Source organism: Stegodyphus dumicola, chromosome 6 (genome assembly GCF_044657685.1).
Source record: "Stegodyphus dumicola isolate Sdum_Otavi_A_Nest chromosome 6, ASM4465768v1".
Classification (NCBI taxonomy): domain Eukaryota; kingdom Metazoa; phylum Arthropoda; class Arachnida; order Araneae; family Eresidae; genus Stegodyphus; species Stegodyphus dumicola.
The window spans coordinates 166,277,986-166,296,475 of NC_140773.1; the positions used below are offsets into that span (position 1 = coordinate 166,277,986).

General features: G+C 32.8%; 1 protein-coding gene across 3 annotated transcripts in view; it reads right to left on the bottom strand.

The window, feature by feature from the left end:
- Nucleotides 1-18,490, bottom strand: part of LOC118184571 (diuretic hormone receptor-like) — a 413,066-nt gene that overhangs the window by 155,366 nt on the left and 239,210 nt on the right. For all 3 annotated transcript variants that reach the window (XM_085819142.1, XM_085819143.1, XM_085819141.1), the window contains 3 exons: nt 12,198-12,298; nt 7,548-7,668; nt 2,536-2,686 (listed from right to left, as the gene is read on the bottom strand). In XM_085819142.1, the coding sequence (XP_085675268.1) occupies nt 2,536-2,686; nt 7,548-7,668; nt 12,198-12,298 (373 nt within the window). The remainder of the gene's footprint in view (nt 1-2,535; nt 2,687-7,547; nt 7,669-12,197; nt 12,299-18,490) is intronic.

Below are 18,490 nucleotides of genomic sequence, written 5' to 3' on the forward strand. Positions count from 1 at the left end.
CGAGTTGCAGCCTGTCAACCTCCTCCTACATGTCTACCGGAATTTCGTCATTTCAGAAAAAGTCCGATTTTGTGTTAAAATACCTGTATTGAAACAATATAAATCTAATATATATCCTTGGTCGCGTTTTCAAGACATGAAAAACGCAAGTTGAATTTCGTCAATCGGCCCAGTAGAACGGAAGATATAAAACTGTACCCCTTTTCTTCTGCAGTGTACGTCTCTTCTTATTTTTAGGAATATTTAAGAAGCACCCTAGTTGCTGGATTTTTTGCTATTTTACTTTCATTGCTTGAAACTTATAAGAATTTCCTACAGAAATAAATTGTATCTCGCTGAATATGTTACTTTTATTAGCAAATTTACAACCGTTTTATAATATCACGCACGCCATTGCATACTATTTATGCCTGTGATCGGAATACTTAACTTACACAGAATCATTTCAGGGCTTGCATTCCAAACTATTATTCATTGTAGGACATCATTTCGTTACTATAGCAAAGACACGCAACACATTTCAATGCACTTTCAATAGAAATGCTGCAATCTGTCTCCAGTGATACAGCATAGTCACTTTATTATAGGTCGAAGCAACGACCTATAATAAAGTGACTATGAAAAACGTTGACTATGAAACGGTCTGTTGAAAAGTAATTTCTATGTTTAAATGTATTTCAGAGCTTCCATGTTTTTTTATTATAGGAAATTCACTAATATAATATTGTCAGGATTTGTGTTTCTCTTGCTTTGCGTTGAAACATGAATTGTGCTGAATCGGAATAGGGAGCTTACTCAAGCTATGTTCAAGAAGGTGTGAAGTAGACAACACAAGCAGGAAGGGTATACGAAACCCTTTATTTTCAATCTTTTACAGGATTTTCCGAGCTTCGGAATACAAAGACCAACCACTTGTGGTCTGAACGTAAGAATATAAAAACTACTAACTAAAACTCTAACTAAAAACTAGCTTTGAATTAGTATGCAAATGCCTAGCTCTAAGATTGGCCTTTATTTAAAAAAGGTACGTATGTAGTACGCCGAGCTGCTAAAACTACGATACCTCTGCAATTATCAAGAGGACTAAACCTCTGGCCTTAAACGCAACCAGCAACAGAGTGAAAACTCGTAAAACTACAGTGGCAAGCGGCTTGCTTCCTATAACTCCTTCCTCTCTCTCTCTTGGCAAAAAGCCACAATTTAAGTACTTGGCGTTAGCAAGACAATTTGCATAAACAAGTTAATGCATTTAATTCTGGCCGGAAGTAGAAAATAAGAAGTGATAGTACAGTTTTAAAATAAAATAAACGTTAGTAAAACTTAGGATCCTTACAATATATTAGTGATATACATACTATGTCACATATTATGTAACATGGTATCATTTAAAATGAATCTCATATTTTTAGTTGTATAATTAAACTGCTTTAATTGATTCAAAGTTATATTCGTTGACGTTTTCGCACTTAAATTTCAGAATGATTACCATTAGAATTTTATTCTAAGTGTTACAGTTTCTTAGATTTTATTTTACAATTCCTAGTGCAAGAAGTTCCTAGTAGATCATGTTTATTAGACCTTTACCTCAAGGAAAAATTTAAAAAAATTAATGATAACTGGTTATGATTACATTTACTATATGTCAAAGGTGCATTCAAAGTAAAATTTAAAAATGGGAATGGGAAAAAGTAAAGCATTACAAAGTTCAAAAGAAGAATGTAACGTTTTTTAGATACTCGAGGATATGGAATATGAAAATCTAAAAATGAAAATGACGAGTTTTACGTACTGCATTTATGCATTTATGTATTTGATAAGAAAAATATTGAAGTTCTGAACTTGGATAATAGAGAGAAAAGGAACTCGTATAGGTTGTTATTTCATCCAAATGCACCAAAAAGTATGAACTTAATAAATACTGCAACTTAGAATGAATGGAGAAGAACATTTATTTGAAAAGTAACTTTGATATATGAGAAATGATGTGGAGGACGAAGAGGAAACGATGTTCTTTCATTTTTACAAAGATATATAGTGTCTTATGCAGTTGAAAGTTATTCACAAAGATGTTAGTCTGGGTTGTAAATTGCGAAAAATGGCATTTCGAAACCCATCGACGTAAAAAATAGTGAAATGTTAAGGATATCTTTCCTTTTTTTTATTTTCAGGTAAATAGTTCAGAGAGCAAAGTGTCAAAAAGCTACTTTATTATAATATTTTTAATTTATTTTTTCAAAGGAAATATAATTTGGAAAAACATTCAGATTTCTCTATATGTCAAAAAGAATTTAACACTTCGGATAAAGTATAATATATTTTTACTTTGGAATCTCAACTTTTTAATTTTATTAATTTTTTATTTTTATAAAACGTAGTTCTGGATTCTTAAAACAGAGCAGTTTGTATGATCAAAAAGACTCATCTATTCATTTAAAACCAATACATTATTAACAACACGTGATAAATACAATATAACAGATAGATAAATTTTGAATTTTTAAAATAAATTTATTTGTAAAATGCATTTACGCTTACCCCATCCTATCAGGAGATACACGAACATTTTGATGTTATCCACAGAAAATGTCTTCACTACTAGTATAAAAAGGTAAAGACCTTCGACAAACATCCAGAAGAAATTGGTGCCCATCAGATAAGTGAGGAAAATGGTCAAAAAACAAGCAACCTGTTGGTGAAAAATAATATACAATTTAACAACAAGAAAATATCTGAGACATTTTCAGATTGAAGAAATATGTTTAAAAAATAAAGAATGCAATGCAAGAGTTGAGCACACTTCTAGACATTCTTTTGAGCCCAAAGGACGTTAGCCTAGAAGAGCTATTAATTTTGTTTTGGGATTTTACGTTGGTTCACTATAAAAGATTAAATCACTTTTCAAATTGTTACCACCAAATATTATAGCCATGCGTTATATTTAAAGAAAATAAATAATGAAGAATCTGAATGAATGTATGTTTCTCGCACTGTAAAAACGAACGGTGCCTAGAGACATAAAATTTTGAATAATGTAGTCTTCCACTCGAATATGGGCGTCTGGAAACCAAAATTTGGAATCTGGAATGGATTTATTATTTGTTTCATATTTTGTAAAACTTAACGAATTTTTTATTAACAAACTGAAGGATTTCAAAGCGTTCCATTAACATTAACAGAAATTAATTATTTGTGAGTATATTATTCTTATTACTTTCTATTAGTGATATGAACACTCATTTTGGATAATATCGAATGACTGCCTGTAATCTTCTGAATATCTAATTTTAGAGAGAGATCAGGCTGATAATTCATTAGCTTTAATTATATCATTTTAGGAAAATTAAATAAAACGTTAATCTTGCTTTCTAAGAAATTTTTAGATTTTGACTCTCCCGTCAAATAAACCATAGAAAAATAGTAATACAAAAATGACAATAGGAAAATTTTATAAATATGTTTTTAATTAATAAACTTTTTTTTCAATCTGTTGAACTTAAGAGTAAAGTGAAGAGTTTCAACTGAAAGGGTAAATATTCAAGATCTAGAGCATCGAAGTCAGAATGATACAAAATCGGAAATTAAAAAACAAATCCCAAATGTGCATAGTTTAACCCTTTACGGCACACTACCTTTTAAAGTTGGAATTTCGACCCCCCCCCCGAAAATAGGCAGTACAATCAGGTCTGGAAGAGTACACAGGTAAAAGTTTGTGAAGATAGCACTTAACGTTTTAATTCTGTGGGTGTGCCCGAAGCGGACACACTGATTTAATAGATCTTCGAAAAGAGCGCTGAAACGAGCATTGCTGAGAAGCAGGTAAAAGGATTTTGCTTACAATTAAAAAACACTAGATTCTAAATATCGTAGCAGATTTAGCATTACCCAGGGTGTGCCACGGGAAGTCTTGCTACTGTATATCCCCTAAAAAGCTCTTCTTGGTTATATGATGATTACATGCGTATAAATGAAAAAAACTAACTTGGATATATGATAGTTACGTTATTTACATCTCATATTTACACTTTCGTCAATTTTGTTCTAGGTGGTACTTTTCGAAGAAAGCGATACCACCTTTGAAAAAGCACAGCCCAACATTGCATGTTCTGCACATGTACCGGGATCCGTATCAGATTCACTATCTGAAGTGTGTAGTACTTTCGTGTAGCACTTTCAGTGCTTCAGAAACGGACAGCCTTCTCCGATCTATTTGGAAAATAATTAAAAATCCGAAAAAAATAAGCTAATATTATAGCTACAATTAGAAATTATAAACTATAAAATAAAATTAAATAAAAGTCTACAACTCAAAGCTATCAAAACTTCTTTGAATGAAAGCGAAAAGGATAAAGAAAACTGCTCTAGTGAAAAACCAAACAGCTAACTGATAAAATTACCCCTGACCTTCAGAAAATCACCCCAGCAACTTCTTAGTTGATAACGATCCTCCCCTCCCGCCCAAAAGAGAGAAAAACAGGAAATGAAACACAAATGTGGACCCACCTTTCTATTATGAAAGAGCTGACCGGTGAGCTGCAGATAAACAAATTTACGGTTGCTGGTTTTCTCCTAGTCTCCTAGTGATGCCACTCCACATCTGATGTTTTAGGCAAGATTTCAAGGTAAAAATTTAAAACTAATATAGAATAAGGAGATTAGCATATCGCCAAGAAAATAGCATAGAAATTTCACTTCAAATAATTCCGTTTATATCCTAAAAAAATATGAAAGATTTCTTTGAAAAATGAGGATCTTTAAAAACTAAAGAGGGCTAAAATGTATGGACTGGTTTCTGTTGGGATGCCATCTACTATAAATGAAGAAGATTCAGAGTAACATATTAATCCTTTTTCATTCAACTTTTCTGTGCGTACAGAAGGAAATTTTTAGGTGTGCCCAGACCGGGCACACCGTGCCGCAAAGGGTTAACTAATTAAGCCTTTACATTCTCTTTTCCTTTGGTTATCATTTAATTTCAGGCCTAACCAGAAGTTACAGAGTAATCGAGTATTAATGAATATACATATGATGTTTAAGTGGGAAAATCATAGCTAATATAACAAGAATCCGGATAATACATCTCATAGCAGTTTTCTTAGCGACAACGTTTGCACTCTTTTGGCTGCCCGTAATTGAATGGAAGCAGCATTCATAGAATCAACAATCACAGTTAAGTGTGTATGGTTTCCCTTAGTTCACTTAACCAATTATTCAAATTTTTGTTATCTTTTCTGAACTACTCAACGTTCGCTAGCCATCGCACGTTACGAGTGCGTACTTGCTGTTACGCGGAGTTGCTGATACGCCTTTTTGACCATTTAAATAATTATCACGCCGGGTAGGTTGTCGAGCTAACCTAGTTAGCCTTAACTTAAAGTGCTAGTCCGGCACTACTCTTTAGTCTTGAATTGATTGTGTAACGATTCTTAAGTTCCACCGCAAGTTATCGGTGTTATTGTAAGCACGAAATACGTGCCTTTTTCTGCTCAGAGTTCGAATAATAATAAAGGGTTATTTTTACTCTTCTTCTGCGTTGGTTTCCTTTAAGCCTGTGCAAGATGTCTCCAGGTTCCTTAGTAGGATCTAGTAGAGTTTATGTGCCCAAAGATAACATGATCCTAAAAGAGTACTTACAGTAATTAGAGATGAACATTCAGATTCTCGAATCCTATGAACCTTGGAAGATATTGAAAATAAAAATTTCAGAACCTTCGAACATTTTTCGTCTCGCGAATCTTTCAAATCGTAAAGTAAAACTCATTAAATATTTTATCCAAAACTTTGTAAAAATTAGTTTTATTGATGACTAGTAGAAGTGGGCATTACGTAAACAATGCAATTGTTACAATTGCAGTAGACCTATATCGTGGTGACATTGATTACCACACTCTTAGATTTCTGAAGAAACTTTTACTTCCATGCTTACTTCTTATTTTCGTAAACACTTTAAATAGACTTTCATCTCTACATTTGCTTTGATTTGAAAAGGTTTGGGAAACATGGAAAAAGTCTGAAGTTTTTTCTCAAATAGCTTGTTTCATCAAATTGAGTAAATGTATCTCAAGGAGAAAAAATTATTTACATGCTTCCTTCATTAAATACCATTTGTATATTTTGATAAGCATACATTATGTTTTAAAATTGTTTTCTAAAATTTGTTTTCCATTCAAAAAGATATCGAATTTTGCTGTAGCTAAAAATGTTTAATATTTAATAAAAGTTATTTTCTTCTTATTCTTTTTATACAAAAGATTTAAGAGATTCGACAACCATTTAGAATTTGGAACTAAGATAAGTTAGAATCCGTTCTCTATCCATGCGTATGAGTAATATTCATCAAAAGAACCTGGAATGGAGGAAAAATTAGCCCAAAACCACACCTAAATGGTTTTTAGTTTATTATTTATGTATTTGAAGTAATATAAACTGTGCCATATTAATCAGGTTTGGTCTTACAAACAAGAAAGACACAAGAATATTAATTCTTTTTATTCTATGATTCCGACTAAAGTAGAACCAAATAAATCATTTTTAGTTTAAATTTTACTATGGTATTTATTTCTAATATGAGACAAAGTACGGTAAGGAAGAAAATTTCCAAAGAACTGATATTTAATAGAACCAATAACAGAATATTACATAGTCTCGATAGTTCAAATAACTCTAGTAACAAATGACTACAGTAGTTCAAACCATAAGTTCAAATTTACATATATGCGCATGCGGACACTATACAGCCTTCCTCAATGGACATCAAGCTTTAAAGCTCTCATATCTGGATAATATTATTGCAGATAATATTATTAAGATTTGTAAAGACTATTAGGTTTCCCAAAGCGAGAGATGTAATAATCAACCGTGCTCTTGCTGGGATTTGAACCACGGATCTTCTAGCTGCCAATTAGACGCACTAACCATTTATATTGCAAGAAATTGCACAGGAGCAGTACAATAATTAGTACATTCTCTTCCTTTTAAAAACGACCAAGGAAAAGCAAGAAAAGCAGTCTACCAAATCTAGATATAGGGAAGTTACTACTCATTGCCTTTTAGTATTATAGTGACTGTTAGGTGTTTTGAAATGAGAAATGCCAAAATTTAACTGTTATCCTCCAGATTCAAATCACGGATTTTCTAGTTGCTAACTAGCCATGCCTACCACAAGAGCACCCACTTACACCACAAGAGCTTGCACAGGGAAGAACGGTTTATTCTTCATACAGTAACCAACGAAATATTTTCCTCTCAATAAGTTTTATATTTTATAAATTTCTTTACTTTTATTAGACGCAAGTAATATCTTTGTTGACATTTAATCAGCTAAGGATTAAATAAGGTTTAGGAAAATAAAATTGACGAAGTTAGCTCTTGACCTATTATTAACTTTATCAGATTCGGGACAAACAAGGTGTCTAGTTATTTGAGATCTTAACATCAGATCAGATTAGAGGCAAAGAAGATGTCTACTTACTTGAGATCTTAACATCATAGCTCAACATCTATCTTGTTTCTTCCTGTTCAACTACAAGTAACGAAAGGATATTACTTACTCGACTGGCTGCATACTCCTGGCTGGATTGCAGGTGAGCCGTAAGAATCCATGTAACATCCAAGAGAAGGTAGGTGAACATGAGATTGGCATGAATGGTATTACGGATGCATCGCAAATCTCTAAACAATATTAAATATAATTTTAGAGCAAATCAGAATATTTTTGGAAACGAATGAAATATAATCAGCATATTATCACACATGAAATTTGTTTTGTTCCATGATGATAACTTCGTACAAAAATATTATTTAAAATGAATGAATTAATAATACAAATAATTAGTAATCACATCCATTCCTTACATTTGCAGAGTTTCTCAGTTCGGAGGTACACATTCATCGTGTACTTTGATATTGATAGAGAAATTATAAGTATAACAGTTAGAGAGCTGATGATTACTTAATTACATTCTTCTATCGACTACTTACCACCCCAACAGTTACCCGTACTGTGAATGCGAGGTTTTACGTTTTTATCACAGCTACTTTATTTTATCACAGCTAGTTAATTAAAATAATGCAAAATAAAATGTAAACCTCCTTGACTCATAACTACTGTTTGGACGTACAGAAAATCAATAGGCTACAACATCACGTGAAGGTGCAAATGTCAGCTGGGTCGGACAAGCTAAATTCTTTAAAATTCACATTTAACAAAGCGAAGTCGCATGAATGCCAAGCATTCACGTTTGATTCAGTTGTCTTCTTCCTTTATAACAGGCAGGCAGGCGTCAGCAGCAGCAACCAAGTCTCTATTACAAGTCATACAGGCTACGATCCTTCCTTGCAATTTAAATTATGTCACTTGCAGTTAAAGTTGCATAAACTTCTAGATTGAGGGAATATGTGACGAAACGAAACATAACTAAAAATTTAAATTGACGTTAATGTAACGTAAGAAAGTGTAACATGGAGTTACATTACTGAACGCTATTTTGCGATCTAGCGTCGTGCCTTATAGACAAGCTTAAGTTTGACACCCCACTTCAGTGAGAAAGAGCTTTCGTCGAACTTTTTTGGCCCCTTGGAAGCAGATAAAAGAAGATAGCTGTAAGAGACAGAGGTACGCAAGAGTGGGCGAAAGAAACAAATAGGCATTTTGTCCTTTTGGTGCAGTGTTGGATGCCATGACACCCACCTCCGAGGTTACATGATTGTTTGAACCTGTGATTGTAGTGATACAATATTTGGGTACTTAGCTCCGTGACACTATGGTAGCGGCGATATAGAATGTGTAAAAAGAGGTATCCATGAATATTGGACACACATTTCGGGGGCCCTATGATTGTTTGGACCTATGACTGTAGTGACATATATTATCCAAGAAGACTATATCTATGAGTTGATATTTGGCAAAATAATCTAACGAATAGATACATTTGTAATGATAATGGAATAATAACTTAGAAAAAAAAACAAATTGTCATCAACGGTAAGCCTTGATGTCATGTATATCTTTTTCAGTCACTTAAAGATTTAATTAATTTTCCCAAGAGACCTGAGTCCATTTATTTGCGTTTGTTCTGCTGTGAGGTTGCGTTTTTTCAATTAATTCATCCCAATAATCCAGAATCCCTGTTTACAGTCCGAGATCGAAGGAGAAGTTATGTAATTAAGAAGACCACAGTCTCAGTATCATAGGGGGCAATCAGTAATTACACTTCAGACTACTAAGAACATTAAACATAGCGCAATGCAAAAGGCATGTAAAAGTTGAAGACTTTTCGGAGATTTCTCAGTACTACGAACTCAGCATTGAACTAAAAAACTGAGAACTTATACTCTCTCCAGGCTTATACAATTTATCCCTGGCCACCGAAAAATCTCTAGTACCTTCCATTTCTTAAAATTATTGAAGGCATGTACGGTTAAAGTTGCATAGAATGGTCGGATATGGTAATAGTTACATATAGGTATCAATTACGCTTATTGAATTACTGTATCAATTACAGTTGTACAGGGACCGGACCAAAATGCCACCAAATAGTCACCAAGTTTGGCGACGTTGGTGATTTCTTCTCATATTAGTGGCCAGAATCATCGCTAGCTTGGCGATATAGACAGATACCCGCTTACCTCAATGTTAAATAGACTTGGCTTACGAGCGCTCCAGTGGTAAAGTCGCTGAACACTGTTAGTTCGACCTGGGATCAAATTTCGACCAGCAAGTTGGTTGCATGGTTGGTTTTCGTGGCTTTTCCCATGTATAACGTGAGTATAAGCCAGTTTAAGCCTCTAAGAAGGCATCCCTTAGGCAGATAGCTTCTGAGTTGTTTTGTCTTAGTCAAATATCCTAACCTAACGTAAATGGGCTTGCTCCTGTAACCTTATACTTCTGGCAGAGCTTTGCTTTTTCAGGCATTTCATGTTACATTACACGAAAGATACTACAATTTCACATATAATATCACGAAAATTATTTAAACATATATAAAATTGTAAGTATATTGTAAAAGTACAATAGATAGACTTCTGAAGTGCATTCGGTTCTTTGCGATTGATAAAAAGCAACTAAAATAACTAATTTCTACTGCACAAATATCATTTTCTTTAAGAAGCTTCTGGCAAAGAAACATTTCACAGCTCTCAACTATTCTCTTATTTAGCAAAGATTAAGATATTTAGCATCTGTAGACTATGTTCTTTCTCTTCCCCAAAGCCAAGTTTCACTTCAAAGATCATTATTTCAATAGCAATGAAGAGATTCAGAAAACCTTAAATGTAAATTTAAATAATGCTTCAGAAGATAAGTTATACACTGGAATCGAACAGGTGTATGAGTGTGCTAAGCATTGTATATTCGAAAGATTGTAAATTGAAGGTTAAGAAATAAAGGTGCTGCTTTCTTCAACTTTTGATATTGTACGACTCTGAAGGAAAGGACGTGTCTCGTACTCTGAAGTACAAACAACTTTGAAGGTACGACCTTAAGACTCTGAAAGAAAGCTGTGTACTTCAAACAAATCAGTTGCAAGAGTATTTTCACACTTCAATATTATTCTTTTTATTTTCACGGAGTTAAGTTATTACCCATTAATGCACTGCATGATGATGTCATAAACTCAAAATTTTTAAATAACACAGTGAAGAAAAGCTAATATGTATTCACAAAAGGAATACGCAAAGACAATACACAAGACACAGTTTGCAGCTAGCAGTGTTGACCATCATACTGATCGAAGTAGCGTGAGAAAATACAGTTTTCATGTTAATTTCCGTGGTTCCTGTAAATGTAGCATCTTTACAGATGAACTATGTCTGCAGTGAAACCCGTAATACAGTAACCAAATTTTGAACACACATGTACTTTTTCACTACATAAAAAAATCTTCTTTCTAAGCTTTTGATTCGAGATTCTTTGATTGTCTTCTAAATATTTTCTCTTTAATCGCGAAATATGATTTATTTATGATACGCTTCTTGGTACTTAAGTTTTAAAATATCATTTATCCCCTCAATTATTGCATCTGCAGGAAAAGCAACGCATTCCTGCAATATTTCGAAGTATTCAAACCACTAAGTACTGCTCAGCAATGTTTATGGAAGAAAAACTTTAATTTATCCCGTATCAAAGGTTACAGATTTACACTTGATTTAGTGATGCTGTTTTAATTATATAAACGTTACGGACGTGAATCTAATTATCGCTATGTCTGAGAACAGCGAGAAGCCTTGAGAAGGTTAAAATAATCTTTTTATTTAAACAGAATTTAGAACACAAAGGTCTCCCCTGTTTTACATTTGCAACTCTTGCTGATGCAAAACAGATTGGGCAATCTAAATGAAATCAAACGTTGTACAGTTGTCAAGTGTCAAGGACTATACAATTAAATATTATACCAGAAGCTGCTCACTAACTGTAGCAGAGCGTCAAAATTAAAGTGCCGGCAGCGAGACCTCAAAGCCAAATAACTACAACCATTAAATCTGGCAGGACACTGACTGCGTAGCGGGCAACCGATGAAAGAAACGCTCTGCCTTTCTCAAATCCCAAAATCCCCGTTTAAATACCCCCTACGACTTGCATTCTGGTGAAGAATAGCGAAAGAACCGAAAGAAAACATTATAGTAAAGGTTGAAAACAAAATAACTTTTTACTTGATAAAATAACTATTTAATAAGATTCCCGACATTGTATAAATGATATAGTTGTGATTTTGTTCGTAAAATGTTCACAAAATTGCGAATTAAATTCAAGCGACCTGTTATAGATATTTATAAGGAGATAGGATATTATTCTGTTAAATAAGGGAATTTCTAATATATCGATATAGTATGCAAAGGTATTTTTCCTGTTTCTATCTTAGGAAAAGTATGTATATTGTGCATGCCAAGATATGAATGCAGATTTTTCAGTGAAGCCACGCTTATAGGTTAGACACATGCTTAGTTTTCATAATAATCCTAGCTATCACCTCTGCACAATAGTTCTAAAATATTTACCTCTCAAAATGTATATATCATTCTTTTACCTTAGTTAAAACATCGAAAAATGAAACACAACAGGAATAAAAATGAAAAGAGTAAACTAATGCAAATAACAGGATTGGATGTGGTGCCTTTTTAAAATTCCTACTTCATTAATTACAGCTATTATAATACTGTCTAATTTTCTGAAACTTAAGATTATGAAATGACTGTATACTCACTTGAAATATATAAAAATCCAAAGCGCAAGCGTTAAAGCCACTAACGATATGCCGTAGCCAACATAATATACAGTGACTGCATCTCGCATATCCCACAGAACCTGAGAAAACAAGAATTTAGGCCTTTTGTTAAAAGGTTTACGAAAAGCAGCATGTGAGGATGAATAGATAAAAAGAAGTGCTATCTTTAAATTTCCAAGAATGCAATATAATAAATGAATAGGGATCATCTTAGAAGTAATTATGGTGTTTATCAATATGATTTAATGATTAACACAGACAGTAATTGAACTTGAATATCCATAGCCCAAGCCAAAGGCTCAGCTTAATTTTTCACCTATTCGGGGGGAAAATAGAACAAAGTTTTACAATCTTAGGCTAGAAAATCGAAAAGCCCGTTTTTCGTTTTCTTTACCTATAAAATTTAAAACAACACAAAGTACTCGATCACATTAAATTAAATTTGAGAATTAAAAAAATAAGAATGTAAATTTTCATTCTTTCATCATCATAATAATAGCTTCGATTTGAATGGGTACTGCTTGTACATAGTTAAAATGAAACTGACTTTAAAATCAAATATTAATAATTGAAAGTAAAAGAGGGGAAAAAAGGGGGAAAAAAGATTGTTTATTTATAATGTTTTTCCAAGATTTCTACCATTTGTTTCTTAGATGTTAATAAATATACTGCTGAATTTAAATAAAAATTGAGCGTAATAACTTTTGTAAACACGAATAATTTGTTGACAAAAATTAAGTCAAATTGATTGAACAGTAAATAAAGGCTTGTAGATGCATTAGGTTTCTTATTGGAGGAGCAACATTAGTAATTCCCTCGCTCGGATTGGAACTCAGACTTCCTGATTGCTATTTGGACCGGCTTTCAATTACACAATGAAGGTTCGCAGTAAAGAAGGGGAAAATGCCTCATATTCTCCCTCTCTTAAAGAATGACTGAGAATGATGGGACGCAATCGCCAGATCTATGCGGTGACGAATTAGTACGTACTACATTTTAGTTCGAATGCCACTTGTAGAGTCACAGGAATTTTATCGAAACAAAAAAAATCAGCAATGCCCTCATTGTGATTAGAACCCCTGATCCGATTTGCATATCATTAGCCGGACGTTCCAGTTACACCAAGGAGGTATGCGGATTGGAACGAAAAAATTTCTTTCTTCTAGCTGTAAAATATCAAATTTAATTGTGAACCCTTCTCTTATGTTGCTTTAATTTTAACATGAACTTTGAAGAACAAACATTTAGTGAAAGAAAAATTAAAATGTTACAACAAATGAGCAAAAGAGCTATATTTGGAGTGGCGAGGAAGACTCATAGAAAAAGTCTCACATTTTATTGTAGAACTGTTATCATAGTTTGTTGCTTATAATCACAAATGAGAGAAAACTGGAAATAAGAAATTCCTCATGCATTGGAGCACAGTTATTCATGAACTACTGCTATAAGCAGAAGATTTTCTTCTATAGATATTGATAAAGCTGTAAAGAATATGTTAATTTTATTAACAGTTAAATTTTGAGTTAAAGTCCTCTCTTATCAATTTTTAACTTAAACTTTCTACTTCCGGCCAGAACGTAGTTTTAGAATCACGGCTGAATACATAATGAGAAAGAGCGGTATTTAACCGCTAAAAGTTCTTCGGTCTTAATGAATGAGAGAGATACCAGGTATTCTGTCTGCACGCGGACGCCTTTTTAGGCTACTGTCTCTTGTAAGCTATTATTACGCTCGACCGTACTTTAGGCCCTTTATAGCTTCGCAGTCTATTAACGTTAAGGCGCCAACTCTGTTAGAAGCTTCGGCTATACCTCTTTAGTTTAGATTAGTTTAGTATTATTCTCAGTCTCTTAAGTTCAAAGCCCAAGTGTCGGCTTTGTTGTACACTCCAAGACAGAGTTTTGTCAAACCTTAGTTGAAATAATAAAGGGTTAGTTACCCTTCCATCTTGTTGTTTCCTGTCACACGAAAGCAAGCGATTATTCGCTTATCAGTTCTTAAGATTCTTCATTTCCAACAGTAACGTAGGAGTACAAAGTGACGAAATCTACAAAAAAATTCTTTCTCTCTCCCCACGAGAGGACATTCCTCCATTATATGTAGTAACAAATAGTTGGCATGCTCTTTCTGTCTCACAATTAATTGCAGATTTGCTAGAATTCTCCTTAGATCTAAATTTAAACATATTTTTCTTTATTATTAAAAACATTGCAACTCGCTTCTTGAAGACCCTATACCGAACATGAAGTCCAGAAAAATGTATTGTAACTTTTACTAGTTCATTTAATACACATCAGATAAATTAAGAGCGCTTTAAAATTTGTTAACGAAATAAAAACTTGGGCTTCTAAAAGGAGATGTTAAGAAAGCTTGCATTTTTATTCTTTTGTCTTTTAGTCAGTTTTTTAACTCTTAATTTCTTCAACTAGTGAATTAGATCTCTTGAAAAACATTCTCCATTAAGCAAAATATGTCAAATTTAGTGAAGATTTTAATTCTAATTTTTATTTCACAATGAAGTTTTCCCAGTCCAAAATTAATTTTAGCAAACACAGTTCCAAACAAAAAAATGAAAACTTTCTAATTTACTATCAAGCTTACATTTATCATATAATGGTCTTTTTCTCATATAAAATGAAGACCCGTGTCATTTCTTCTTTTTCGTTTCTTTATTTTTTTTAAAACATACAACGTTTTATATAAAATAAAATGTAATATAAAACTGAATTTTGCAAAATTTTAATAACTATTTTAAAAGTACATTTTCATTAAAATTCTCATTGCATATTAGTATTTTCATATCAATGTAAGTATAAGGTATTCCTCTCGCCTTCTTAGAATGCCTTGGTGGTGTAGTGGTCAGCATGCTCGGCACGTACTCTAGAGGACGGTGGTTCCAGTCCCGGCGAGAGTATTGCTCATTTTTCATTTCTCCTCCTTAAAAAAAAAAAAAAAAAAAAAATAAAACCTAATGTCTATATATAGCGGTGCCCGAATTGAAAAAGGTGGTGGATGATGATTCTCCACCACCAGGATTCGGCGAATGGGTCCCCCAAATTCCCAGTCGCCCTTTAAAAGGGGGAGTTTATAAGGTATTTATCCTGTCTTCTTAACATGTCTTCGTGGTGTATTGGTCAGCACACTTGACGTGTATTGGTTCAAATCCCGGCGAGGGCATTTCACATTTCTCATGTCTCCTGTTTCGAAATAACCTAATGTCTCTACCTAATATTTTAAAAGAAAATATATATTCACTATATTTTTAACATTCAAATCTAAAACTAATGCCTATTCAAATATATTTCATTTTTTTATTTTAAGAATAAACACGGCCTTAGTACTTAAAAAGGTTACTGAGTGTTTTTATACTTTAAGTTTCTTTTTTCAACTTTCTACTTACCTAAGTGCTCTAAAATACTTTAGCATTTAGTTTTTTTATGCTTTGTTTAAACATCACTTTCATTTATCAATGGAAAGTAATTTTCTTTACGTAATGCGACGTGAATTAGAAACAAATAGATTCCGATGGAAGTGTTAAGTTAAGAAAAAGAAATGCATTTAAAATATTTGAATGCAATTGGAAGTTTTGTCTTTCAAATAAAATGGCTGATGGTATCTTATGTAGGTTAATATTTGAATTTCAAACTTGACATTTTTATTCGTCTGTACATAGCTATTTACTTTAAGTTTTAGTGGCCGCTTAAAATATTTTAGTTTTGGAAATCATAATTAATATCTTAAAATATTTAAATGCATGCATCAAGATAGGCGATTAATATGAAACCAATTGAATTCTTTATTACGACCACACGATAAGAATATTCCTAAATGTTAATTTGGGAGGAAATAAGCTTTTTATTATAAAAAGCTGCAAACAACTTAAAAAGTGAAAGTTTATTAAAATGTGAAAACTTGTTCTAATGTAAGAGATATTGTTCGTTTTAAAACTCTTAAAATTTTTTATTTAATATTTGACTTGGTAAACACTTTGCGTTTGGTGATTATTCTAAACACTCTTTTTGATTACGAGCTTGCTAATAATAAAAAATAATAATATTGATTTGTTAGCATCAAATGAGCTATTTTCGTAGTGCCAAATTAAAAATCGTGCAACCGGTAGAAAGACTAAAACATTTCTCAATTTGAAAACATATATCGTTTAAGCAATATTTTCTTTAACCAAGAAATTCAAAGCCGCTTTTTATTTAGAAATAAACATTGATGTCTAAAAATTTAAAAATTTCATTGCAAGTTAAAGATTGTAGCAATTTTTTCGTTTATCAGTATTATAATTTTTTTAGTTGTACATGACAAGTAAAAGCTTTAACGGTGCAGTAGTTCAGTTCTGTTTTGACTTCCAAATAAGATGTGTAAATGTCCAACTGTCATAATAACTTATTATGCGCCGTTGGTTAGATGCATTCAAAACCAAAATGCCACACCGCATGCAATACCTTTGAATATATTTCTCTTTTCTTCAATCTTCTCCCCCTCAAAAAGGAATTTCGTATTTATTTAAAAAATAGGAAAGTATTTCACTTTACTTGCTTTGATATTGAAACGAACTGAAATAATTTTATTGTCTTCGTAAGTATTTCAGATATAGCGTATGTGCATAATTCGCATTTGTTTCCTCTTAAGAATAATTTACTACACAAAAGAGCGCATGCACGGAATTGCGCATAAACTTCTGCATAGTTTAGTTATAGTTTGTTGCATAGAGAGCGACAGATCGTATAAGCGGGAATCTAAATTCCATTTTATTATAGTAAGAAAATCGGTATGTATAATAATGGTTTCATTACATTTTGACAGTTTGAACTCTAAGGAACTACTTCATTGAAATTAAAGCTTTAAATGTTATTTTATCCCATAGTGGTTATTTTTGACTGTTTCTTCACTTTAAATTAATCTTTTTTGAGGGAGATTTGAAGATTTTTGCTTTTGATTTGTCACAGAATGGAGAAAGTTTAAGTTAGCCACGGAAGAAATGAGATTTAATCCAGATTGCACGAAATAACACATTTTAAACTCTGTAATTGATAGAATAATAACGTAGAAAATTTTTTTATATAAAATAAGTCTGTATGCCAAAGCTGTGTCCGTATTAAATGCATCAGAATCAAACTTTTGCATTCGCATTTCGTTAAGTACCCTTTAATTCACTCTTACGTTTCAAAAAAACATATCAGATTATTTATTCATTGTGTAGTCCTTTGGGCTTTCGGCCCACCAGCGGCCGAGCGGTAACGTCGCTGAACACTGGTAGTTCAGTCCGAGGTTCGAATCCCGCGAACGGGCTGGCTGCATGGGTGTTTTCGTGGTTTTCCCCATGTGTAACGTGTATACGAGCCAGTTTCCCTTAAAAAGTCCTCCACGAAGGCATCTTTCCCTTAAGGCAGATAGCCCTCGAGTGCTTTGCCGTAATCTAATAAACCAAACCAAACCAAACCTTTGGGCTTTCAAAGTCATATCAACAACATAGGTTTTGGAACTAGAAGTATACCGCGGGATAGTTCTGTATCTCCCGTTCTAGCGGGCCGATTGACGAAATCCAAATTGCGTTTTTCATGTCTCGAAAGCGCGACTTAGGATACATATTAGATTTATATATAGCATTGTTCTAATATAGGTATTTTGTCAGAAAAGCGGACTTTTTCTGAAATGGCATGGCAATTATTTTCCATATTTCGATTCGACGATCTAATTATGGCTAAATATTAAATTTTGTAAAATTTGGTGGAGCAAGAGCGAAAAAATGGTCATTGTTCATTCTTTCAAATACTTTTAACAAAGTGCTTTATTGTGAAGTCACACTTGGCGTTATTATCTCATATAACATTTGGCATCATTTTCGCATAATTATTGTGAAGTCACATTTAGCGTTATTGTCGTATACAACGAGTATGCCAAATTTCAAAACGCGCCAATGTGTAAATTCACGTATTCAATTTCGAAATGTGAAAGGAAGACTAAAATAAATTTAATAAAAAAGAGGTATTGATAAATACATACAAAATTCAATTAACATGGAGGAGCTAAAAGTTTGAGAGCCAATTTTTTAAAAGCTACACGTGCGATTTTCACAAAACGTGGCAGTTTGGTATAATTTGAGTCCTAGACTCGAAATATGGAAACAAAATTGGTATGTGGTTAAAAAAAAGGGTCAGATTTTGTGTTAAAATACCTAAATTAGAATAATGCTGTATATAAATCTAATACATATCCTAAGTCGCGCTTTCGAGAAACGAAAAACGCAAACTGAATTTCGT